The sequence below is a fragment of the Oreochromis niloticus genome, linkage group LG19 (genome assembly GCF_001858045.2).
Source record: "Oreochromis niloticus isolate F11D_XX linkage group LG19, O_niloticus_UMD_NMBU, whole genome shotgun sequence".
Lineage (NCBI taxonomy): Eukaryota > Metazoa > Chordata > Actinopteri > Cichliformes > Cichlidae > Oreochromis > Oreochromis niloticus.
The window spans coordinates 28,909,439-28,934,286 of record NC_031983.2 but is presented as its reverse complement, the minus strand read 5'-3'; the positions used below and the strand labels follow the sequence as shown (position 1 = coordinate 28,934,286).

General features: G+C 42.5%; 1 protein-coding gene across 8 annotated transcripts in view; it reads right to left on the bottom strand.

Annotated features, from left to right (window-relative positions):
- Positions 1-24,554, bottom strand: part of LOC100696620 (probable palmitoyltransferase ZDHHC14) — a 49,084-nt gene extending 24,530 nt beyond the window's left edge. For 4 of the 8 annotated variants that reach the window (XM_025900861.1, XM_025900862.1, XM_025900863.1 and 1 more), the window contains exons 1-2: positions 23,038-23,279; positions 5,465-5,625 (exon numbers count right to left, since the gene is read on the bottom strand). In XM_025900861.1, coding sequence (XP_025756646.1) covers positions 5,465-5,625; positions 23,038-23,279 — 403 coding nt within the window. Of the gene's footprint in view, positions 1-5,464; positions 5,626-23,037; positions 23,333-23,573; positions 23,751-23,773 lie in introns of those variants that run through there. The other 4 variants (XM_003446207.5, XM_005477687.3, XM_005477685.3 and 1 more) reach the window with 4 other exon arrangements.
- Positions 24,555-24,848: the final 294 nt, after the last annotated feature.

The window sequence follows — 24,848 nt, the reverse complement described above, 5'->3', positions numbered from 1 at the left end:
TTTGTCGAAATCTGAGGCCCTTTTCTCAACCATATTAACGGGGATTCAACATGAACTTTAACCCATTTGACTGCACTTCTGCCGGACCCTGATTCCTTCCTGGACTTGTTCCCCACATCTTCTGGACTTGGTGAACTTTCTGTTGCCCTGTCTAACCTCACACAGAAGATCATCTTCTTTGGACACTGGTATTTCTTTTGAACTTTTGATTTGTACTGGCTAACCGGTATATTTTTTCTTTTCTTTCCTGTTTGTTTCTGTGTTTGTGTGTTTGTTTGTTTTTCTTTTTTTCTGTGCTTGAATGTTATCGTTTTTGAATCTTATGTCCTTTGTCTGGCAGAGATGGGCAGTAACGCTTTACTGTATTCTGATTACTTTTTTCAAGTAACGAGTAATGTAAGGGATTACTATTGCAAAAACGGTAATTAGATTACCGTTACTTTCCCGTAGGAACGCTGCATTACTGAGTTACTAAAACCGTGATTTTTTTGCAAGAGTGTCTCATGACAGTGACGTAAGCGAGTGCGACGTTCGTGACAACAGCTGTCTGCAGATCAACAATGGATCGAGTGCGGAGAGAGTATGAGCGTGCAGCGTTTAAAGCGTGGAAGTACTGACCTTACTTTGAGTAAAGTAAGGTCCATAAAAAGTGACAAAAACATTAGTGTCCGTTGTGCGTGGGAAGAAAACTTCTTTTTACAGCGAAAAAACCCCCCTAAACTTCCAAGCAAGCGCCGAGTGCGCTACGACTGTAACGGGAACTTCACAGAGAAACTCGCGGATTCTTCCACTGACCGCTGCGGCACACCTGCACCAGGGTAAACCTCCGCCTACCCCAGTCCTGCTTTACAGGTGAAAATAGAGCAACAGGACCGCTAGTCTTTGATTTTATTTATTTTCTGCTGTGTTTTACTTGCATGTATTTGAAAGAGTGAGTGTAAACACCAAAAAATATTTTATTTTATGTGCTGGAATGTGCAGAAAATAGGTTTAAATGTTAAACAAATTTCTTCCAGTCAGAGAATGTTGCATATAATTTAATTTTTGCTTGATGCATAAAGTTAAAATATTAAAACTAATAAAACAAGTTTTAAAAAGTGACGTTTCCATTTGATTACATTTTGTATGATGGATTATGCAGAAAAAGTAGAATTGGGCTGAAAGATCTATCACTTTATCTATTCAGGTTGTAAATCGTGTTTTTATAAAGTAACCAAGTAACTAAGTAATTAATTACTTTTGAAAATAAGTAATCAGTAAAGTAACGGGATTACTTTTGGGGGGAAATAATCAGTAATTAGTTACTGATTACTTTTTTCAAGTAACTTGACCAACACTGTTGTCTGGTGTGATTTTATGTAACTTCGAACTTAAAATCTTATAAATAAACATTTTTTTAAAAAAATGGCTCTTAAATACACCTCCTGCATTTATGCAACATTTAACTTTATCCATTAAACTGAGCACAATTCCGTTTTCTGAGTGCTTTCAAACTTTTGTCTTCTCCTGTATAACCAACTAGTCAATCAGACACAAGGAACTGGACTAAACACAGATATAAATATACAACGATAAGGAGGGGAAAATAATGTAATGTAGTTCTACCTTCAAACACCCAGTGATGAAAAGCCTAAATGTGGCCGTATCCCCTACTGATGTCCCCGTCCTTCCTCCAGCAGTCCACGCTCTAAGCCTTCCAAAATCTATTTCCTCTGCTGGCCTTGAGTCTGGCTGGTGGCTTTGGAAAAACAGCGAGGCTGTCCTGACATTCACCAACTGGCCTGGACCACATTAAGTGGGAAAAAGGAAACAGGCAGCTCTGACCATCTTTCCCTCTGATTAATGCTTCAGAGAGTCTTTCGGATTTGGCATGTGATAGCTGAACTGATGCCAGCCTGTCTAGTCCTGACATATTGGGCAGGCAGGCAGACATGCACACACGTCAAATGTAGCAAACTGAAGAGAAATCAGCTCTTGTCTCGAGTTCAAGTTGAGATAAACAACAAGCTGTGCTGCCTTTCCTGACCCCAGACGTCCTCCTGCAATGATTAACTGCACTAAGTACAGTGACAGGAAGCGAGAATGTGGATCACAAAAACTGCGTTTTATCTCGTAACTCTCAAATTTCTGCCTGTCCAAACATGCTGTATATTTGATTCAAGAAGGTAGGCAAAACTCCAGGCTGACCACTCTGAATATCCGCTCACGATGATGGCATCAGAGGTCGAGCATCAGCATCGTGAATGCAGGGATGCTGAGAGGCCTCGATGTCTCGTACTGTACAGACATCTGCTCCTCTGGTGTTGAGCCAACCGATCAATAAGAGTGGTGTCATTTTTGAGCCTTGCAGTACTTTAACCTGAAAACATCATTATTTATGTATGAGGTAAAGGCTTTATGGCGCTATATGCACTCAGAACACATAAAACACATGCATTCGAAATACCCTGAAATATCTAGTTTTGATTTATATTTCTGTTAACTACGTTTTTTCTTTTTTCCACACTTCGTTTTAGCTTTTGTTTCCTTAGTGCTCAACAACACTATCACCTTGTTTTACCTGGGATTCACACACACACACACACAGGTGTAGGACTCTGTCAATATACATGCATTTCCAAAAACATCGCAATTTCTGCTCATTCATAAAACGGTGTCAGCGCTGCTTACACAGGTTTGATTTCAGGTATCCTAAAGCAGCGTAGTACTGTGGATACTGGACATAAATATAGTAAAGCTGCATGGTTTAAAAAGAAATAAGGGTGGATGTAGAGTTGGGTGTAGTAATGCTATAGGAAAAAGAAACAAAAGCAGCAACTGAGCACATGGGAAACAGGCCTGGAGCGGAGCAGAGACATTACATTATGGCAGCGCATGTGAAGAAGTTCCCCAAGCTCGCAAAGCTGCTTTGCGATTATGAATATCTGCACAGTTACATAAGAACATATTAGGTTTGAAATTAAAAAAAGAGAGAGATGAGAGCCGTCTGAATCAGAAGATAAGGCTGCCAGGAGTGAGTCGTGTTGCAGATAAGAAAGGAGGAACTGAAGAAGGAGCGGACGACAAAAGCATGGCTGTGCAAATTCACTGATACCTGAAAACTAGACAAAAATTGTTTTTTTTTGCTTTTTAAATCTCTCTTTTAAATCCCAGCAGTGAAGAAGAGAGTGCCTGAAAGAGACGGGCACATGCTGGGCTAGTTGTTGCTGGGACTTGAAATGGATGATCAAGTTAAGAGCTAACACATGTGCTGCTAATGTCTTGCATATCAAGCTTCCACGCCATCGCTAGAACCAAAAAAAGAACTGTGAGAGCGTGCACCCAGGAAAAAAAAGGAGGAGGAGGATGAGGAAGAGGAGGAGGAAGAGGAGTAGGAGACAGTGTTTGAATGGAAAAAGTAACAGGAGGTGTGAGAAGAGACAGGAGCTCTATGGAAAATACATTTGAACCAAGTTTTTACCACGTATGAAGCGTGTGCATGTGTGTGAGATCCTCATGCCATTACAGCTGAGGTTCTTTCAAATTGCACATAATAAGATCTACAATGGTACCAATAATTAGGCAGCCTATTAATCTACTGGCATGTAGAGGATTGGATGGGATAGACTACAATCCTGGAATGTAAAAATTAAGGTGAACACTCCTGTGGCACAGCGGTGCTGATATACACCCTGTGGTTACCTCAGTGAATGGCATTTCGGCTAATGATTGTCATGTCCCTGTCATTTTTTCACTTGGGACCCGTGTAGAGGGTTGACTCTAATATTGTTTGAATCTATCCTAATTCATGCAAATCCTGCATCTACAGGTTACAAAGAAGAGTTAAATATGAATAAGAATGAACACCAAAACAAAAATCGGCATGCTTAATGCCTCTAATCATTTCACAGCCTGTGCACAAAGAATCAGCCAGACACCAATCATCAGTCTGTGAGTAAGAGGTTCCAGTTTGGAGACAGCCTGCTTGGACATGCACAGCACAAAAGCCAGTTTGGTGGGGGTAGAGGGGGTAAAGAGGTATTTGGGTCAACATTTTTCACATTTTCGGCCTTTCATTTGTTTATCCTCTGGAATACCAACATAACATACTTCTGCACAGCGCTTTCTCAGCCCCGCCGCTCCGAGCTCTCTGTACTGTACCTTCCCTCCAAAAGCTTTTAAGTCTCCTAATGAGATTAATTAAGCCGGTCCAGAGTTTGTTTAATGAGGCCCTAGTGGCCTGAAGCACGGAAAAAGACCCATGGCTGGGAAATGGGAGCTTTGCATTCCAAATACAAAAAAAAAAGGAAAAGAAAAACAGCAGAACTTTAAAGAAGGCTTTAAAAAATAGGCTTTGCAAAGTTAAACCATCAGTTAAGTGGTGGTAATCCATTTAGCTACAGAGCAGCTGGACACATTTACAGATCAGTGAGTCAGTAACTAAAATTGATACATTTTCCAGTGCAAATTCCAGTCTGGAGCACCCTTGATTGTTTCCTTTCCTTCTCTGAAAGAGGCCTCAGGAAGCAGACTACACTCCCACCATCACTGGACAAGTTTAGTGACTTCCATCAATCTTTGTCTAATTCACTTCTGATCAGGTCAGTTGCCTTTTTTTACATTTTGCTTGGATCAAGCTACAAAGCTCAACTTCAGCAGCTCTAATTCAAATAAAAAGAATTAATTTCGACGACTTCAGAGCTTGCCATCACCTTTGATGTGGAATCAAACGTTTGCTACTGCCACCAAGTCTCTCAGATGGGAGAAGCAGCACTTTTAGGTGTGCTCACAGGAAAGTGAGCCTTCATTTTCAACCGCTGCCCACATTTCTCAACACTGCCAGCAGCCTCCTAGTACTATTTGCTTGTAGTAATGCCTCAGTATCTGTGCACCGATACGACATCACGCACGCATTTTTTCTTTTCTGCATATCGGCTGATTTTGCAGCTCGCTTTGGTAACAAAATAGAATCAAACACAGCAGAAAAAACACTCAGTGACACAGCAACAAACTTCATTAACAGATCCACATCTCAAAATAATCTTGGCTGTTTTTTGACTTGTGCTTGTGCTCTGCTGCCAGTAATTCACTTACCTCATATCAAGTATCTCCTAATGCATCAACAGTCTTATCTTTCACATGACAAATTAGATTTGGAACTTATCAAAAGATAATTTAGTATAGTAAGTATTACATCAATGGCCATTTGGTTAAAGTAGCGCCAAGAACTCATCTCATCCTGGATGCAAAGTGCTGTTACAGTCAGTCGGAGCTGGATTCCCAAAAACAAACGATAAACACAACACAGGTGCTAAATACACACAGAATGCTAATTAGCCATGTGCTCATATACCTGTAATCTAATCAAATAATAACTAAACAGTGTGATGTGAACAATGAAGGCCTCCCGTATGCAGAGAGTAGCACAAAAATGCAAACTTTAGTTCAGTAACAGGTTTGGATCCCAGCGTTTTTTGTCTCTTACCTATCTGCCGCTCCAGGTCGGCGGCCTCGTCTTGGGTGGCCCTGGGCAGCACTCCGGGGTCACTGAAGCTCGTTCTCAGGAGCGTCCCCAGCACAAACAGAAACAGCACACCTCCTATGACCGGGATGACTGGAGTCAACTGCTGTGCCAGGAACGGACAACTGTAGGACAAGAAGAGGCAACGAGGAAAAGATGAGCAACAATGACAGCAGAAACGCAGTTTTGGTGCAACACTGGACAAACGCCGGCAGACTGCCGGGCTCGATTTAATCATTAGCACATAACGGACACCAGCGGAGACGAGCGCGGAAGCTGATGAAGTGGAGACACCAAAGTCTCGCTGCTTAATGACCAGTAAGTGGATATGACCGCTTAATAGACCGACGCACATGTAAGAGTCAGTCCCCCGTGTTTTAATCTGCTTTAATGAGACAAACTCACATAATCCCATTAAACATCCAACAGCGCAGGTGGTTATTACAGTAATCACATTTAGGTCCCACAGAGGCAGGGCACAGGCTGCTGCATCCCATTTCATCTGTTAGGCCGTGGTCTGCTGGATCAGATTTGAGGTCTGCAAAGAGGAACTACTCCAGACACGGACAGCCGAAGGAACATGTGGCAGCCGTATGCTGTGAGGGATGTTCCTGAGGAGTGCAGAGCAGCACTGCCACACCGGCAGGACTGAGCACATGCCGCTGACATGTTACGCAATTTATGGAAACTCCAAACCATGCAGCATGCATGCTTTTTCCCTCGTGATGATGTTTTACTCACCGTGTGATGTCACTGACCAGTGTTATGCTCTGTATTTTGAACACATTTTTGGGTAACTGAGCTGTACCCATAAACTTCATGGGCCAATAAGTAAGCACACACACCAGCGAATCAGCAAACACAGTTTTTCATGCTGTACTATGCAGCTCGACCAGCCTCGAGTGGCCTGCAGAGGAAGTGCAGATGTTTAGCATCGGCTTCTTTTTTCAGCTCAGGTTGGTTTTATCATGCTGGTCTTCAGATGGAGGCACCTTAGGGGTAGATGCATCCTCTGATATGTGCCAACAGCAGGTAATCTGCTGAACTGCGCCATATTTAGACCTGCCATGCTGGGTTCTTCTAACGATAGTGGTCTGAGTGGACGTACATTTGAACTGGGATCCAGTATCTTCTGTCCTCTCATAAGAAAAGCACCCGAGTGTAGAATTTACACATCCTGCCGCCATCAGTTCGTTTTGGTGTGAAGTTAAAAATAAAATCTACATAAGAGGCTCTGTGAGATGAATACCAAGTAAAAGATTTTATGATTCAGGAAGACTGAAGCTGACCTGAGCTGTACCCTGGCTGAGTGCAGACAGTCCAGTCCTGCTGCTCTCTGCATCTGCAGCGACACCGAGCTCAGCAGAAAACTCTCGACTGTCAGCGGGAGGCTGCAGACGGCACAGCTCCCAGCAGGAAGGCGTTTCTCCTGCTCTCCTTGGTAATTCATTAGTGTTTGCTTCGAATTTGAATCTCACCTCTTTTACGTCAATATAAGTTTTAAATGATCTAAAAACACTGCTTTCTCTTTTTAGGGTGTGGAGACCCTCTGTGCTTCACGCCTCCTGCTTCTACACACCACAGGAGAGATATCATCCTCTAACACTGTAATCAAACAGAGCATGTTCTCGTCACTCGACGAGGCAGCAGTGCAGCCCACTTTTATTTATACAAATCTGGGGGGGGAAATCATCACCAACTCAACTGTAAATATTAAATCTGGCTGCTCTTCACCTCCAAATATGTTTTAGTGTTTAAATACAGCACAATGAGCAATATAAGAGTATTTATCACATAGATGTGTATGAGATATGTATGAGTAGTATAATATTTGTTTCCATAAAAACCCAACAAGGGCCTATGCTGTAAATTCGGGGTGTTAAACATAAGGCCCGGGGGCCCCAGTTGCCCCAGCAAAGAGGCCCAACAGGACATCTCTGGAACACCTGAAGGAGGCCATAAACTTTGGTCTTCTAACTGTTTTACTGCTTGTCCTGCTGATGAGGACCTCCCCACAGTCTTTCACACCACACCAAGTAACAGAAAAACAAATGACAGAAGTTATTGAAGCCCCCTCCCCGCCCCCCAAATAGAAATTTATGTTTTGGTTTGTTTTTTGGTTTTTTTTTTAAATAGCATGTCCACAGTAAAATACATGAGTGTAAATAAAAATAGGATTTTTTTGGTGAATTAACGAAACCTTTCTGCTTTATAATTCCAGGACAGTGAAAAATGAGCATTGAGAACGTTTCCTGTACATCTACGGATCCTTTTACAGTGTAAGCTCAGAGTTGTGCCGACAGATTTCCTTCATTAAATCGAGCAGCGTTATTTCCTCGTATAGTAAAAGTGAGACGTGCAGTTAAATTCTTTTTCTTATATTGAGCAGCGCGCTGATCAAATGTGCAGCTAAACTGACAGAAAGGGGTTTTTACTGGTCCGGGTCACTGACGCTCTAGTGTGACCTCTCAGCTGTAAACGCTGAGTGAGTAAACGGAATGTAAAAATAAATCAATAAGTGATCAATAGGAGGCTCAATCATTCAGAGATGTGAGTGAATCAGATTTGTAATCATGTTGTGTGTTCTCTGTGTTTGGGCCACACAGTGTGCACATACAGGGCGGCTCGCACTACTTAAAAGGTGCACATTAATCCCATCCTCCACCTCAGCAGCGATCAGCGTTATCTGCCATCGGCAATCACACAGGGGTGCGTGAGGGACGGGGACAGGAGAACTGGACTATGGAGCCGATCGGCCGGCCCTGCCATTGATCCCTCTGTGAGCTGGGAGACACAAACTGACTGGGAAACTGCTCTAAGTTGCTCTACTGCTAAGAAGTTGCAATATGTGTGTTTTTAGAAACTTAGCTGTCTTGCAGCTGCAAGACTGGAAACAAATCAAGCTGTACCGAGAGGACTGTTCTGGTGCCAGAAACACATTTTTAGCAAAGAACATTAAACATAAAAAAAATGTTTCCATCGAGCTCATTCTCGTGTTGACATTCATAACTTTCCCATGCCGTCCAAACTGCTCTTTGCTCTCGATGGGTTGTTTAACTTTGTGGTGTCTAAGTAACTTTTTCCACTTTCTTTAACCTAAAATGCACATAGTAGCGATCTAATCAAATCTAATCTAATCTAATCTCAGGTCATTTCAATCAAATAATGGCAGTTTATTCAGGACTCTAAGCCATGTACATCCCGTAATTCAGTAGCAGCAGGAAGCTGGAGCAGACAGTGACTTTATCACTCTCATATAACTGCGGAGGCGACCCAGTGTTTCTCACTTCATTTACATTTACTTACACACAGCTCTCTTTAGGTCAAACTAACCTTAACTATTCCTGGTCTAAACTGAATCCTCATGGCCCTCTCTGCGGCAGTCCCAGACTCTGGAATAATCTTCCTCTGAATATCAGATGTGCACAAACGCTCAAACATTTTAAATTGTTACTAAAGACACATTTTTATGGTCTGGCTTTAAACACACCTAAACATTTTGGTTTTAACAGTCGTTGTTGTTGTTGACTTATTTCAATATTTTACTGCATTATTGTTGTGCATTTTATTTATTTTAGTGGCATTTTACATGGTTGTACAGCATGGACTGTTGGTAATGTGCTGTATAAATAAACTTAACCTAAGTCCCACCGCAGCATTTCAGTCGGGTCTGCACTCTTACTGGGTCAGTGCAACGCCCAGTATGACCCAGTCTAGGCCGAGCTTCAGCTGCCAGACAGCTGGCCTCACATCTGAGAGAGGAGTTCATGGTCTACTCAGTGACTGCAAGGTGCTTAAATCATCAGCCCTCCACCACCGTGCTGACAGCTGGTATGAGGCGTTTGGTTTTCTCCAAACGTGCTGCTGTGCATTCTGGACAAACATCTCCACTTTGGGTTCTTCTTTCCAAAGAACATGCTTCCAGAAGCCATGAAGGCTTTCCCCTCCAAACCAGCCATACTTGTTCATGCTTGTAAACAACTGCACTGTCATGAATTTTAGCCTTTAACATGCTAACTTAGCACAGTCTTTTTTGCATTTCTCTGAGCATTGCAGACTCTGAGGTGACATCCTCCCAGGAGTGGACGTCACACACCTGAATCTTCCAGATCTGCAGACTGCTAAAAGATCTGCTCACACTTAATGATAAGATAATCAAGGGCATCTGATTGTCTGGCTGCTACTAAGGCAAGTAAAACCATAAAGAAGGAACAGCTGATATTCTGTCTGTATGACTTCAATAAGCAATAAGTTAAGCTAATAAAACAATAGCATAGCACAAAGGGGAATTTTTTTAGCCATTAATAAATGAGCCTGCAGCTTGATGCTGGAGGGTGAATCACAGCAGCTGACAGAGACCCACAGCCTGCCTCTGTCAGTCTGCATCTGTCCCATGAAAACACACAATTTCAAAGTCTTGTGTCATTATAGAGCATCTTTTCATCCGCCTGCTCAATCTTGCCTCTATTCTCTATGATTGGTCACACACCACATTAATGAATCCACTAATTAGAAGTGCTAATGGGAAATCATTACAGTTGTAAAAAGCTTGGCAGACCTCGTGTGAGGGTGCTGCATCTGTAACAATTAACCCAAAGCTGAGATCTGCACAATTCTGAAGTAATCAAATTCAAATGAATACATGAAGGACTGCGGGGGATGTTCTCTTTCTGCTGACCAACAAAGTGCACGTGAATGTGCGCTCTGTTGCAAAAGAAAACATTTCTTTCATTTCAAAACTTGTCATCCAGGGAATGCCTACGGAGAAGTCTGAGAGCAGAGCGAAAACCTGCTGCCTGTGTCCTCAGGTGCTGTGTCTCAATGTGTCAGACATGGGGAACATAATGAAAAGGCAGTCATGTGTGATAGAAAGTGACAGGTGGGTAGAGCTGGGCAGAGATTAAGCACTAAAGCCATTAGAGGAGCAGGACAGGAGCGACATGAAGCCTGCCTCTTCTATCCACATGGATCGATAGAAAAACATGGACATGCTCTAAGCAACCAACATCTCGCCTGGTTTAAGATCTTCCTGACAAAGTCTTTACAAAAAACCTTTATCAGCCACTGAACATGAACCGTAAAGACTACAGGCCACTCTCGCTGCCTTTAAGCTTTCACAAGGAAATGCAAATTAGCATCTTTACTTCTCTTTACTTGACACAAAATCTTATATTTAACTGGGCCTTTGTTGCCATGGAGACGGACAGTATCCAATGTCAGACGTGGTAAATTTCGAAGGGGGATGTGGTTACCCTGGAAACAGCCACAGGAGTAAGGCTGAAGCTTCCAAGGAACAAGGAAAAAAAAAAAAACATAAAAAATCAGACGAGACAGCACGATGGCATTCGATGCAGCCCCTTTTAGATTTCTCAAGAAATCGTTTGGTTAATAAAGACAAAGAACTGCTGTTGATGTGATCCACAAAGACCACAGGGGAAACCTGAACACATGTGACTAAATAAGAACAAACAGTGACTTATCTGATGTTGGAATCATCGCAGTGACAGTGAAACAGAAAAAATGCCTGTTATTTATTACAACCTACGAGTTTATGGGCCTTTGACGAAGTTTACGAGCAGAGTGAACTCAATGCTGTGAGTTCACTCGGCTCGCAGTGAGTCTGTTGGGTTATTTAGCAAAACCTGTTCATTTCCTCTTGTTTGTCATCTTTACTAAAAAGACTCATCCTGATAAAACACAGTGAGCTGTATTTGGGGGGGAAAAAATTAAACTTTCACTATTAAACGTGAGCAAAAATGAACAGCTGCACTGTTTGTTTAAACATTTAAAAGGTTTCCACACCAAAGAGGACCTTTGTAAGCTGGCGTCTGGTGAACTCTACAGTAATTTTTCCTATTTGAATGTAAAAATCAAAGCTCAGTTTCAGCTCCTGTTTACAGCGAGTTTGCATGGTTCTGTCCACTGTGACACATCAGTGTCGTCAGTCATAAGAAGGTAGAAATTATAACTTTTAACAACAAATGATGCGACCCAGTCGGTTCCACTGCGGTTCAGCAGCTGCTAGAGCACCGCTAACATTTCTGCAGACCCGTCCAGCAATTCATGTACATGAAACCAAATAGGCGGAGGTAAAAATATAGGGAAAGAAAAACAGTCTTCCTGAAGCTCATTTCTAATTTACTAACATCACTGAAGTAAGAGCAGTGTGTTCCTTCTAATGGGCAGCAGGGAGTAAATCCTCTCACCGCACAAAGTGTATTTGAAAATCCTACACGTCACTGATCTCCAGCAATCCCTCTACTGAGAGCTCACTCAATAAAATGATGTTCATTTTGTTAGTTATACTTCCTTTTAAAAATAAACTAGATAATAAATGCAGGGAAGCTTTACTTCACTGTGACTGAGCCGTGAATATGATGGCCAAAACGTGGAAGTTAGGACCTCAAAAGAGGACTTGACAAACCACCGGGTGATGTCACGGTGGTTTAGATACAGCCTACGCACCAACTGCAAAGGTGACAGATGACTGCTCTCTTTCCAGCTCATACAGATAATTATTTATAGGGACTCTTGGTGAGTGAGTGTACAGCTTGATTTCTCAATCTCTATATTTTGCCTGCAATAAAACTAACAGGTGACTCCTCAGGCAAACACTGTAATGACATGACATGCAAGAGATATGAGGGCATGTCACTTTTAGGCAAACGACCACATTACACAGTAACAAGTAATGAGTTGAATCAGAAGATTATAATACGATATCTGTTTCACATTAAACACGGATGCTAACAGTACACCACTGTCTGCTCATTCTACTGGCAGGGCGTCGCAGTCAAAAGTACAGCGCCACTCCCCTCATAGCTGGGTCAACTTTAACTTTTGGACCTTTGTCCCCTAAAATGCTCTCATGTTATCCTTCACATACATACATGTGAAGGACGGGGAAAATAAGTTAACTGATTACTTTAAATATTCCCAGTTTAATCTATGATGCAGCATATTTTTTGTATTGACAATAAATAATTAATAAATCATGATTAACAGCTAAAACTCAGCTCTGCATGCTGCAAACATCACTTTTAGAGAGCCAACAGCTGCTGTCAGATTCATACAATTATAAGATTTCTCCAAACTAAACAAACAGTTGGTCTGCAAACAGACAGCTCACATTTTAGCTGCGATGCTCTGTGTAGCACGACCGAATTAAAGGCTCCTCTGTGCAATTACTATTTCCACAGTATGCCAAAGATACAATCAGGTATATGAAGCACACCACATGTAAAACATGAGGGACACAATGGCTGCCAGTGGAGCAGGTCTGTGCTCAGATTCAGACACAGCTCCACAGTGCAGATGGATAATGACCCAGAGCAAACTGCAAAAACAACCCAAAAGTTTCTCGCCGAAAAGAAATGGGATATTCTTCAACGATCAGCAGAGTCTGCAACAGTTTTTCATCCAAGTATTAAAAACTGCCATTCTATTTAAAATGATCTGTGCTCCTCCTGATCCCTGAAAGTTGGGGCTGTAATTCCTAAACAGTTAATAGCTTTTCACAGCTGCTCCCTTAATTGCGAGGGGTTACCACAGCAGATGGATCTGCATGTTTGATTTGCCAGATTTTACTGATGCCCTCCCAGAGATGTATGCCTCCTCCCAGTTTCCAACTGGGGCTCTTTCACGTGTTAACCACAAACTACAGGGGATCCCTAAACAATTTATGCAGTACTTTCATTAAACCCCAGGAATTCAAGCTGAAAGTCTGCACTTCAATCTCATTTTAACTGATGGGATTTAGAAACGCTGTGCTCGTGTACTCGCACAAAAAAAAAAAAAAAAAAAAAGGAAAAGGAAAACTGTCCAAATACTTTTGGGCCTTTGTACCTCAACAGGGTTTCCTGAGGTTTTTCTACTCATTTGCCTCTCAATGGGTGTACTAATCTTAACAATAATCCAATCCAGATTTACCGTTATCACATTTCCCATTAAATCCTCTTATGATGCCGACCAGTTTTTCTAAACTCAGCTGGGAGTTAAGCTTGGGGGACTTTCATCTCTGCTTGATGTGACCATGTGACTCAGTGCTGTTCCCTGGCTGTCCTTTCACTGTCACCTGAGATAAACCCCTTTTTTATTTCTTCTTCTGTCATACAGCTTTGAAGGAAATCAATATCCTGTGATCTATTTAAAAAGACAAACAGCTATCAAACACGGATATCCTCAAACATACGATAGCTGGACTTTTTTTATTATTAATCTGTGATTTTCTTGAGAGGAGATGTATTATATGGTACTATTGTGCCCCGAGATATCCTCCATGATATCGCAGCACCAAAGTGTTCAAAAATGTGCTTAACACTGTGTTAATAATGCACTTGAAGCACTTGGCTTTGTGGCCTTTCATTCTAAAGTCTCATTACTCATCTGGGCTACATGGATACAAGGCTTTGTCAGCTTTGTTTTTTATTACATTTTGATTGCTTTTGATGGAGGCAAGGGCAGAACATGAACCTCCACTTAGCTGCAGGCCAAGTCATTTGTCAATGAAACAACTGAACATGACAAGCTTCTGCAAATGCTTACATTTTCCCCCAGACTGCTTGGTGCATTCACCACTTCCTGCTACACGCCAGAAAAATGTCAGCAGTGAGCGGGACAGCTTCGGTCAGTCGTGCTTTAGAGAAACTCTCCACATCTACAAGAATAACCTTTAAACGTGTGCCAGAGGTCCCATCAGTTACCTCTGGCACAGGGAGCTGGTGCCAGCTCAGAAGAGTGGGATGACAAACAGTGGGTGCAGGGACGATTAAAGGCTTGACAGAATTCAGGAAGAAAACAAAAAAAGCCTGCAAAGCCTGGACAGACATGTTGGTTTGAGCACAGGAGAAAGGCAAAACAGACAGCTGTGAATAAAACGTATGCAGAACACATTTACTTCTAAATGACCCACATCAGACTGTCAAGTTTTTCATTGGGCAGCGCCAACCTGATAACTGGATCGGATATTGCTCCCATCCTGGCTCTAAAAGCTGGAGCAGCTGATCCATGTCAATGAGCCGAACTATTGCTGATCCATTTACTACACCATACATCAGCAGCAGCAGCGTTGTTAGCAAGAGAGCTGAAACACTAGGCACACAGGACTAGAGACAGGTTAGCGATTATCTGGCAACCACAGGTCACCAGAGAAAGATGTGCATTCTCCATGCGGGTGGGGAGCGGAAAATTGCTGTCTGTGCAACCAAACAGGTTTCTTAGTGATATCCACAGAGTTTAAGAGGAGCAGTTTACTTGCATGAACTTACCATTTTCTCCAGCCGCACTCAATAGTTTCAGAGAGCTCCTCCCTTTTTTGGTGGTGTCATGAGAGTCCCAGCTGATAAGTTTTTACAATGAAGTCTCAACTAAATTTTGAGCTAAAGTTGAAACACAAGCTTGGCCTCTCTTTGTGTTGCCCATCAGGTCGCCTCGCTGCATAAACTCTGCATTCTCACACTGAGCTGAAACCAGAAACAACCCAAAGAAATAACCTGAATATGATTTTTGTTTCTAATGTATTTTTGTCCCGCTGTTTGTCACATTTCATTTGCCTTAAACATAAAGCACGATTCCCAGTCTCTTCCAAACACTGATGAATCCAGCTGATTCATTTAACACTGGTATCAAATCAATATTCAGCACTGGCAGACGCCTGAGGACGAGGTATCTGAATCGGGGCTAAGATGGAAAAAGTTTTACTCATCACTAAAACAGTCCAGTACGACCTGGCCAGTGTCTGTGTCGTAAAACCAGAGTGTCATGCCGTCAAGTGAACCGCTTCATTTCTGCCAATGAGCTGACTGGAAGCCAGGGAGGGTAAATCTAGAATGGCAGCGCACTGCTGACAGCTCAGTTTGAGGAATGCTTTTCCTGGGAAAGCATGTCTACACTGGGTGTGACTGTGGACAAAGACTGTTGTGCAACAGCTCGTCTTGTGACACTCCAAAAAAATGACTTTTCATTATGGCCCAGAATGCAGCAAACACTTACTATTCTTCTAGGGTATTACTCAGAATCAACAGCGTAGGAGACACACTGTTAGCATTTCATCGTTTTCACCACATTAAATTTGTAGCTACAGGGCACAAACATGGCTTTTGCTAACAAGTCTGATGTGTATATATGTGTAAGCAGTCATACAAGCACTGGTGTATTCATATAATGGCAGAAATGACCCAAAGGAACCAGATCCCAGCCTGTGTGTTTGTCCAGTTCTTAACAGGTCGTTGTATAAACCCATTAAGAGAGACACGATTATTTTGGATTAAATGTTTGAGGTCTCTGTACAAGATCCCAAGTACGTGCCACCAGAGGACATATTTGTGTCCCGTACACACGTGTGTGTATTTGAGAATCAATGTTTTTGTCTCCTTGGATTCTTTTCTTAAAGAGTATTTTAATGACAACAATAAGAGCTGTGTGTTTCAGTACCAGCTATAAATAAACCTTTGCTAATCTAAGATTGTAATTTTGGTCCAGTACCACAGATTCATCTGACAACAGGTCTGCAGGCTGGTGCTCAGCTAACATTACTGTTACAGTGTATAGTTTATAGTGAAGTAGTGCTTAGTTGTAAATAAAATAAGGATTTCTGTGAGTAAGATGCTGTGACAGCCACGAAGCAGGCTGGACGACTTCTCAAAGGCAGCTGGACTTGCTTCTTCCACAGGTCATGTGACTGGCTCAGTTTACCTGTTTGTTTTTGGATTTCTTAGCTGACTCACTTTAATGATGAATTTACATGAAATTTGAGGTGTGGCTTGGCTCAACTTTGGAGTCAATCCAGGAGTTTTGAAAAGGATTCTTTACAATTACAAGATCGGGCAGAATAAGATGTTTCACCTCGACCTTTAAAAACACACATTAAATGAAACGGAAAATTCAGAGACGTCGTGATGTTCAGGGGGAAAACATTTAAAAATCAAACCAATCCATCTGGATCCAGGGATTTAGTTCTTGTATGTTGACGTGTCTGACCTGAGTAGAGTTATACAGCACTCCTGCTGCACACTGTAATTTTTTGCTTCCCTGAGAGCATCCACTCTTTTCTTCAAGATCTAAATTAGATGTGACTAAACATGTCAAACAGTTAAACCAAAGCCAAACAAATAGTTGTATCAATGTAAAGAGCAGCAGCCTGCATATGCCAATATCAAGTAAATGTGCTGCCGTATTTTCCTGACCACATACTTGTCTTTTTCCTAAGCATTTCCCCATGGTAACAAGTGAGCCGTGTCCCATGTTCTCACTATAAGACAGCAATAACACCACTCTAAAGGAAGGATTAAAGAAGACGGGTACACGAAGAGTAATGGGGAAAGCCGTTTTCCACATTGTTTTGCTTACAGTGAAATTACAAAGTCAGTTTGAATGTATGGAAATCAGACAACAGCAGCTTGGAACTCACAAACACTGCTATGCAAACTTTGCTATGCAAATAACAAAATCCTAAACTGTTTCAGTGATTTTCACTAAATCATTTTCATCTCTGGTGAAGCTGGTAGGCCTCAGCCTTACTGCTTATAGGTACTAACACAGTACCTACATTTATTTAACCATCATACCTGATGGCCAGGTGATAAAGAGCAGAGCACAAAAACAACCTGACTCTTTCACCAAAATCAGCACGAGTTTCAAGACAGACAGAGGGCCTCGGTACTGACGACAGGAACTTCCCATACGTTACAGACAAATGCAAATCAATAATTCAGATGGGTGCAACACAAGAACAGCCTTATAAAGAGTCCAGGAAAAGACCATTCAAACATACAATAGTGGGCATTAGCTTTAAGGGTTGTAAAAAGCTTCCAGTGCATATAAATGACCATCATTCAGCACTAATATAAATACAGAGGCAACAAATTTCTGTCACGCTTTATTGTTTGCAAAGGATTTTTTTAAAGTCTGTCCAATGTGGATGTTTCTGATTTGTCTTTTTAATCACCATCTGCTTCAAACTGTAATCTGTCTTGAAATAACTCGCCAACTTGGCGTCATTGTTCAGAATGATTTCTTTCTGAATGAATGGAAGCAGAGCTGTAACATTACATCTGATTTTAAAACAACAACAACAACAACAACATTATTTTTGTGACTTTGGACCTCAATATTTTTAAACGATTTTCGCACTGTTACACTACAACGGCAATAACAATACGGACTCTACATGTGTACTATGATAACAGCAGATATGCCTGTGACCAACACAAATGACTTCAGTGCTTTGATTGGTTCTTTGGAGCAGAGGGAGGACAATAGCCACCTTTGCTGTTGTAGAATTGCCCGTTAGATTTTTAGCTCTAATGTCACCAACACTTGTTTCCTGGTGGCTCAGAAAGTTAAGCAGCTGTCCTGCTGCCACAGAGAGGTTGGTTTGATTCCTCGTGCACAGCAACTACATAATGGATTTATCTTTAAAGGTCATTCAGTAATCAACACATTGCTCAGTGTCACAACCCAGTCCTGTGTTAGTACCTACATTGCAACACAGTCTATAGTTTGTCAGCTGCAAACAGTGCTGAAGCCAACTTCTTGTCCTTTTTTAAAGTCTCAAACTGTGCTTCAGAACAACCCTTCAAACATCTGCCTGAGTGAACTTTTACGAGACATAAAGGAGAGAAGGCAGCATGTGCAACAACAGCCCACATGTACGTCTGGGGGAGCCAGCAACGGAATAATAAACAGAGCAAAGTCTGCCGGTAACTAACAGGGTTTATTGTGCATGGCTGAGCACCCCTCAGACAGACACTAAGAAAACAAGCAGAAAAAAGAAATAGGTTTAATGTAGTGTACACGTCTGCAGCCCTCACTGACCATCTGCTGACTCTTTCTGGGGCCCCAAAATAAGAACGTCTTTAAATACATGTAAAGCCCATGTTATCAAACCCAAGGCTAAAATGAAAAAACAAGAAAGAACTAATAGCACACGAAGCAACAAAGACAGCAAAAGCCACTAGAAAGAAAGTAAGTAGATGTTCCTCTCTATGCTGACAACCGGGGAGCGAGGGAAGGAAAACACAACTAATCGAAATGCATTACAGTTAATGACAACAGAAGCCAATGTGCAGGTCTGCTGACTATCGCCCTGTCTGATAAATGTCTCCTTTCAGCTGATGGGAGAAGGCTGGAGGAGGGGAGGCAGGAGGACTCGGCCGGCCTGCAGGCAGGGACAGTTAAACAGGGTGGACAGTGTGAAGCTCAACGTGGCCTCGTGGTTACACACTGAAGTTTGGTTTTTTTGGTGAAACTGAAACATTTGATTGCTTTGCTCATTTTTATTTATTTATTCATTCATCGTTTTATGGAAGTGAAACTCGTGAGATTAACAATGTTTTTGCAGGAGTGCACTGAGCGTTGATTTTCTGACACATCAAATGAGTATGAACTGTTACGTTTTGGACTAAACTGAAGAGCCTACCAAATCGAGGCGCCGCTCCTATTAACCAAGTCATTCTAACCGACAGATTATTGAACTGGGTTGGTATCTCTGGCACTGCTCTTGAATGGTTTTCATACTTATCCCACATAAACTTCAGAGATAGCATTAAGTACATGTTCTCATCTGCTGCTCCAATGTGGCGTCCCTCAGGCTTCAATCCTTGGGTCACTTCTGTTTTCCTTATATACACGTTACCTCACAGCTCATTACACCTTTTAATTCTCCCCCTAATTCTAGTTTACTGTGACTTTTTCACCTGTCAGATCAGAGACTTTCGGATGTTCCACCCGCTTATTTCAAATGCAGAGCCTTCACAGTTGCAGCGTCCTCCTTACATCAGGTCAGCTTACTGAAAACTCACTTTGCAACTGTACGTTTTAAAAACTGCTTTACAAATAAAGACCTAAACATGTTTTTCGTTTTACTTGCACGGTTCATATTTAATACAGATTCTGAAATCAATGACTCACTTCCTACTTACTTTCCTGTGTAGTCATCCCTAGAGCTGGGCGATAAAACGATAACAATATGTATTGCCAAATAACTTTTTCTCGATAGAAAAATTAAACTATTGCGATAGGCCTCATCTCTCGTCCTCTTAAAAAAAAAGAAAAAAACAAAAAAACAACAACAAAAAAAAACAGCCAATCCAAATTAAGTAGCGCAGAGCCGAACCAATCACAGCCGGAGCGTCACATCACGTGACTTGTTACGTGCAGCACAAGGGCCAAGGCGCACATGTGTATTTGTTTTTGCAGCCGTGCAGCCCGGGTAATGAAGGAAATGAGTTTGCCGACTAGAGAAAAATCAACCGAGAGCGTGAGCGAAGGTTACCGAAGAAAAAACAGATGATGGTTCCAATGCCGGAGAGCTTGTCGAACGGAAGGGCCACAGAAGTTCCGTAGTGTGAAGGTATTTCGGCTATTTCAAGTCTGACAAAAAACAGAGTAGCGCGCACTGTAAATTGTGCCGAAAGCAAGTCTGGAAATACAATAAAGCGGTGCATGCTCAATCTCTGACTGAAAGCGCTAATTCGTCATTCGGCTTTTGTCAGACTAAAGTAACTGTTAAAACGGTTTGAAAAGCTAAGCTATACAACAAGGAGAGATTGAGAATTTCCTTTTAGTTCTCAGTTTATTTGATATTGACAAAAGTTAGTCAATTTTGTCTGTTCTTCTGTAAAACAAACTAAGATTTATTTTTAGAATTAATATTTTGTTTCTAAGTGGAATTGACAATTTAGTCTGTTTTGTTTGTTCTATTTTGAAACTTGAACGCTTTAGCGGCTGCCTTTTGTGTAGTTTGTAATATTTGCCTTTATTTATCTGAAACTGAAGTCTCATGTTCCTTAAGTACATCTGCCCTGTTGAACTTATTATGGGAAATAAATATTTAAATCAAAACAAGCTGCTGATTATTTCACATTTTACTTGTGAGCAACGGCACATTTAAATCTTACAAATATAGTTATTTGGCTTATATCGTGATCTATATCGTTATCGCCTGAAATGAAAAAAACATATCGTGATGTGAAAAAATCTTATATCACCCAGCTCTAGTCATCCCCCAAAGGCTCACTTTGAGGCAGGAAAAACCCTGATACCGTCCCTGAAAACTGCCCCCTCTCGTCATAACAAACAGGACAGTGCCCGGCTCCACTCACTGCACCACGTAGGAAACAAAGCTGTTCGATGGGAGGGAGAGGTATCATCAGGAAGCACCTGGCATCCTACATGTGGGTCCCGAGGGAAATCCAGGTTCAAACGGACACTCCGTGGAGTTAACCTCTCATTATGGTATTTTATCAACTGTGTCACTGTGCAGGGAGCTGGGTGTTTTAAGTCCAGAGCTCCCCCTCTCCAGCTGTCTACCCTTTGGTCTTGGGTTAAGTCTGTATCTCTGCTGAAGTGACAACGTATTGAAAGATGAAGTGGTCCAGAGGTTACAGATGTGTAGCACTGCAAGGGAAGGAGTTCCAATAAAAGGCACACACAAAAATCCATTTCAACCATTCGTTTAGCCAAATATTAGAGCTGAAAATTAGAGTCGCTTCAGTTTTCAACACATAAGATTAATTGCTTTTCAATTAAATCGTTAGTACTATAAGTTCTTAAAAACACTTGTTTTCCGGAGCAGATGGGGATATTTTTAAATGTCTTGCAATTAATCTACTTACTCTAATGCAATCCTTCCTTTATGTTTTTTTAATTGAGTTTATCGTCATTAGTGGTGATTGCATTATAGGGAAAACTGTTTTTAAAATTTCAACACTCCATTTACACACACAGAAGAGGACAGAATATTAGGAACACTATAGTGTAGATAACATTAACCTATGGATGCATTTTGCCTATAGAGCATTCTTTAACTGTGAAGCACTTTACCCTGAAGAAGACTTTTTTTGTACTGAACAGCAAACGATAGAGCAGGACTCTTATCTAGCATAGATGTGGTTTCAGAGATGGCAGATGACACAGGGACTGTTAAGGGCTAATCAGATAGACACAGACTGACCTCAGCTATGTGCTGCATTGTGCACCAAAGCGGGTTTAGTCTGTGATGAGGTGAAGATGAAGGGTTGAATGAAGAATATGCTGACAGCTGATTACAAGTTTTATACCAACAGTAAAAAGAGAGGACTTATTTTAGGATAGTGGGGCTGTAATTAGAGACAGACACTGCGGTCGATTAGCGGTTAGACTGAGAACCTTCACCTGTAGTTAAACTATCAGTGGTGAGGTCGCAGGCTGCGAAAGTTGAATAATGAGTCGTTCCTTGATAGTTCATCAAATACGTGTTTTTAAACATTTTGGTTATCATAACCGCTCGTTCTGTTTCCAAAACAATCTTTGGCTGCTGTATACAAATGACAAATGATACACCAGTCAGGTATAACACTATGACCAGTGCCACGTGAAGTGGATAAAACTGATCATCGTGGCACCTGTTAGTGGGTGGGATATGTTAGAGAACAAGCGAACATTTCACCCTCAAAGACGACCTGTTAGAAGCAGGAAAAAGGGGCAACTTAAGGATCTGAGCGACTCTGATAAGAGTCCAACTGTGATGGCTATACAAATGGATCAGAGCCTCTCCAGAATCACAGCTCTTGTGGGGTTTGAAGTGGACAGTATCTATCAAAAGTCATGCAAGAAAGAAACAGTAGTGAACCAGCGACAGCGTCATGGGCGGCCAAGCCTCACTGACATACATGGGGAGCCAAGGCTGGCTCCACATAAGCTGCTGTAGCTCAAACTGCAGAAAAAGTTCCTGACAGAAAGGTGTCAGACTACACATTCACCTGATTTGAACTGTTTAAAGAATATTATGAGTTTGGCATAAATCAGATATCAGTCCTCTAACTGCAAAACTACTGTTTCTACAGGTCTCCAAATCTGCTGACAGAGACTGGACGTCCAAACAATTTAGGGACTTCAACCTGTTACCCCGAGCTCCCCTCCTGAGTGTCCATAATGAGCCATAGCTCAAAATATTTACCCTGAAACACTTCAATGACAGCTGAAGGAGTGTTGTAGATAATGGAATTTTAAAATGAAGAGTAACAACAGCAGGGACCTGATTTTTTGCACAATTACCTTTAAGAAGGGTAACTTATCACTGGAATTTTATCAGGCAACTCTGAGATGTTCAGGTCATTCTAGCTAAATGAATGCCTGCACACAACAGCCTGAAGAACTCAAGCTGTAGGGTTACATGACAATGGTGACGCTGACACTGAGCACTGCCTTTCACCTCTTTAGGCTGAAATCATCACGCGAAACCACGTAAACTATAACCTGCAAAGAAATGAAGACCAAGGAAACCCACACCCTGTACTTTCAGCTGCAGTCGCTGGCGAACTACACCTCCCACATAAATAGATATCAAAAAAGAAACATGGATGCCTCCACCTCTCCCACTAGTTTATAGTAACATTTTCCTGATACACCCACTCCACGCAGATGCCGGTGACATAACTGAATTGTGTCTTAGACATTTCATTGGCACCTGCTCGTATGAAATGTAATCCTGAATGTTGCTTTGCACAAATAAAAAGCAGATGGGAGCAAAGGGGAGACCGCACATGCTCAGTACTTACTCAAAGGTGAAGAAAAGTCCACAAGTGACTAGAATGAGGATAAGGGTGAGGTAGAAAACCCCGGTCTGCTTGGCCATCATAATCCTGCCATCGCAGTAAAACTTATTCCGCCCCGGGAAGATCTCCCACTTCCTCTTCTTTGGGGTCCTTTTCTTGTACGGGGTCTCCATCGGTGTCGAGCTGCGAGTACTGATCTGGCTGTACTCGCACTCTCTCATGGACTCTGACACCCCGAGATGCATCAACGGCTGATTAAAATCCCCAGAGCTGAACAAATCCCGGGGCAGAGGAGCCTCTGTGGAGGAAATACACCAGTTCAGTTTAGCATTCAGGCTAGGAGAGCAACTTATCCGACACAGAAACACAGGGTGGGGGTGAAGAAAAAAAGTTTGTGAGGGGTGCAGCACACACTTCCTGTTATTAATAAAACCTCGGCTAAAGTTCACTTTACACCTGTGTAGCTCCCCAAGTCCTGGCTGTGGAGCCGGGTTCGTAAAAAATGCAAATTTAGCCATTAAAAAAGTTAGCTAACTTACGCTCACATTCCACAGCTTAACGTTAACAGCCCCTCTGTTAGCAAGCAACCTGGCTAGCTACGACACGGCAACCGAATCCAAAGTGTCGCTAAGAAGCTAACATGGCTAGCAAGTTGCTGAGATAAGTTGTCGTTATACACGTTGGCCAACTCTGGCAATTAACGACTAGCCCTCCGGCCAGTCATCTCACCCACACACACCTACAAGTACTGACTTCGATGTTTTTACTCCTAACTGTCCTGCACGGTGCCTGGGAAGCTTTGAGGGCACTCCTCGGCTTAACGGTCACAGACATCCCGGGTGGTGTGTGTCTGCTCCGCCCGCCGCCGAGCCGACTCACCGAGGGAAAGTCGTCGTGTCGGTGTGTTGTCGCGTAGCTTCTCCTCTCGTTACCCGGGTTTGTTACGAGCCGAGGACAAAGCGAATGACACCATCCTTTAAAAAAAATAAGTTTAAACAAATGAGTTTTTAATTTGGCTCGTCGGTTTAAGAAAAGAAAAAAAATAAGTTGGTTGTGGAAGCGAAGGGAAATCCAGACACGGCTCCACACACGGCGGGGTGCTCTCAGACGAGCTCCAGCATCCTCAACGAGTCCCTGCGCTCAACACCGACCGAGCAGGACCGAGCAGCCATATGGCCAACTGTTTCTACAGCAACCATCCGCGGATACCGTCAACATCCAGCCAGAGATTGGGAAGAAAAGTTGCAGCTTTTCCCGGTAAACGCGCCGCCAGGCCAGTCGACAGCCCTCCGCTCACATCGTGTTCCTGTCCACGCACGTCGCTGCCACCCTCGCAAACAACAAACATCAACATGGGAGCGGAGCACACAGCTACTCAGCCTGCTCCTCCCCTTCCACCCAGGCTGGAGCCCGAGTCACCACACTGATGAGACGCACAGGGAGGAGGAGCCGTTGAAGTGGGGCTTCCCAAAACGGGCTCCGGAATCCTCCGGGTGGTTGTTTCGGGAAAGGTGGGAAATAATGAATCCCCAGGAGCAGGGGTGTATCCAGAGGTGGAGCCGAGGTGACCGTGCATAGGGTGCAGTTTGAACTCCACTGTTGCGCTGTGTCAATAGACTGTATAAAAAGGTGGAGTTGGCTTCAGGGACAGTAAAACCCAACCCTGCATTCTCTTTAGTGGTCACCAGGGGGCGATACTTGTGGATGCAAATTAGTCAGATTCTATGAAAGTCTATGGGAAAATGACCCCCTGCCCCTCACTTCTGTAAACATTTTCCTGATGAACTGAAGGCTCAGAAAAACACAGCTTATTC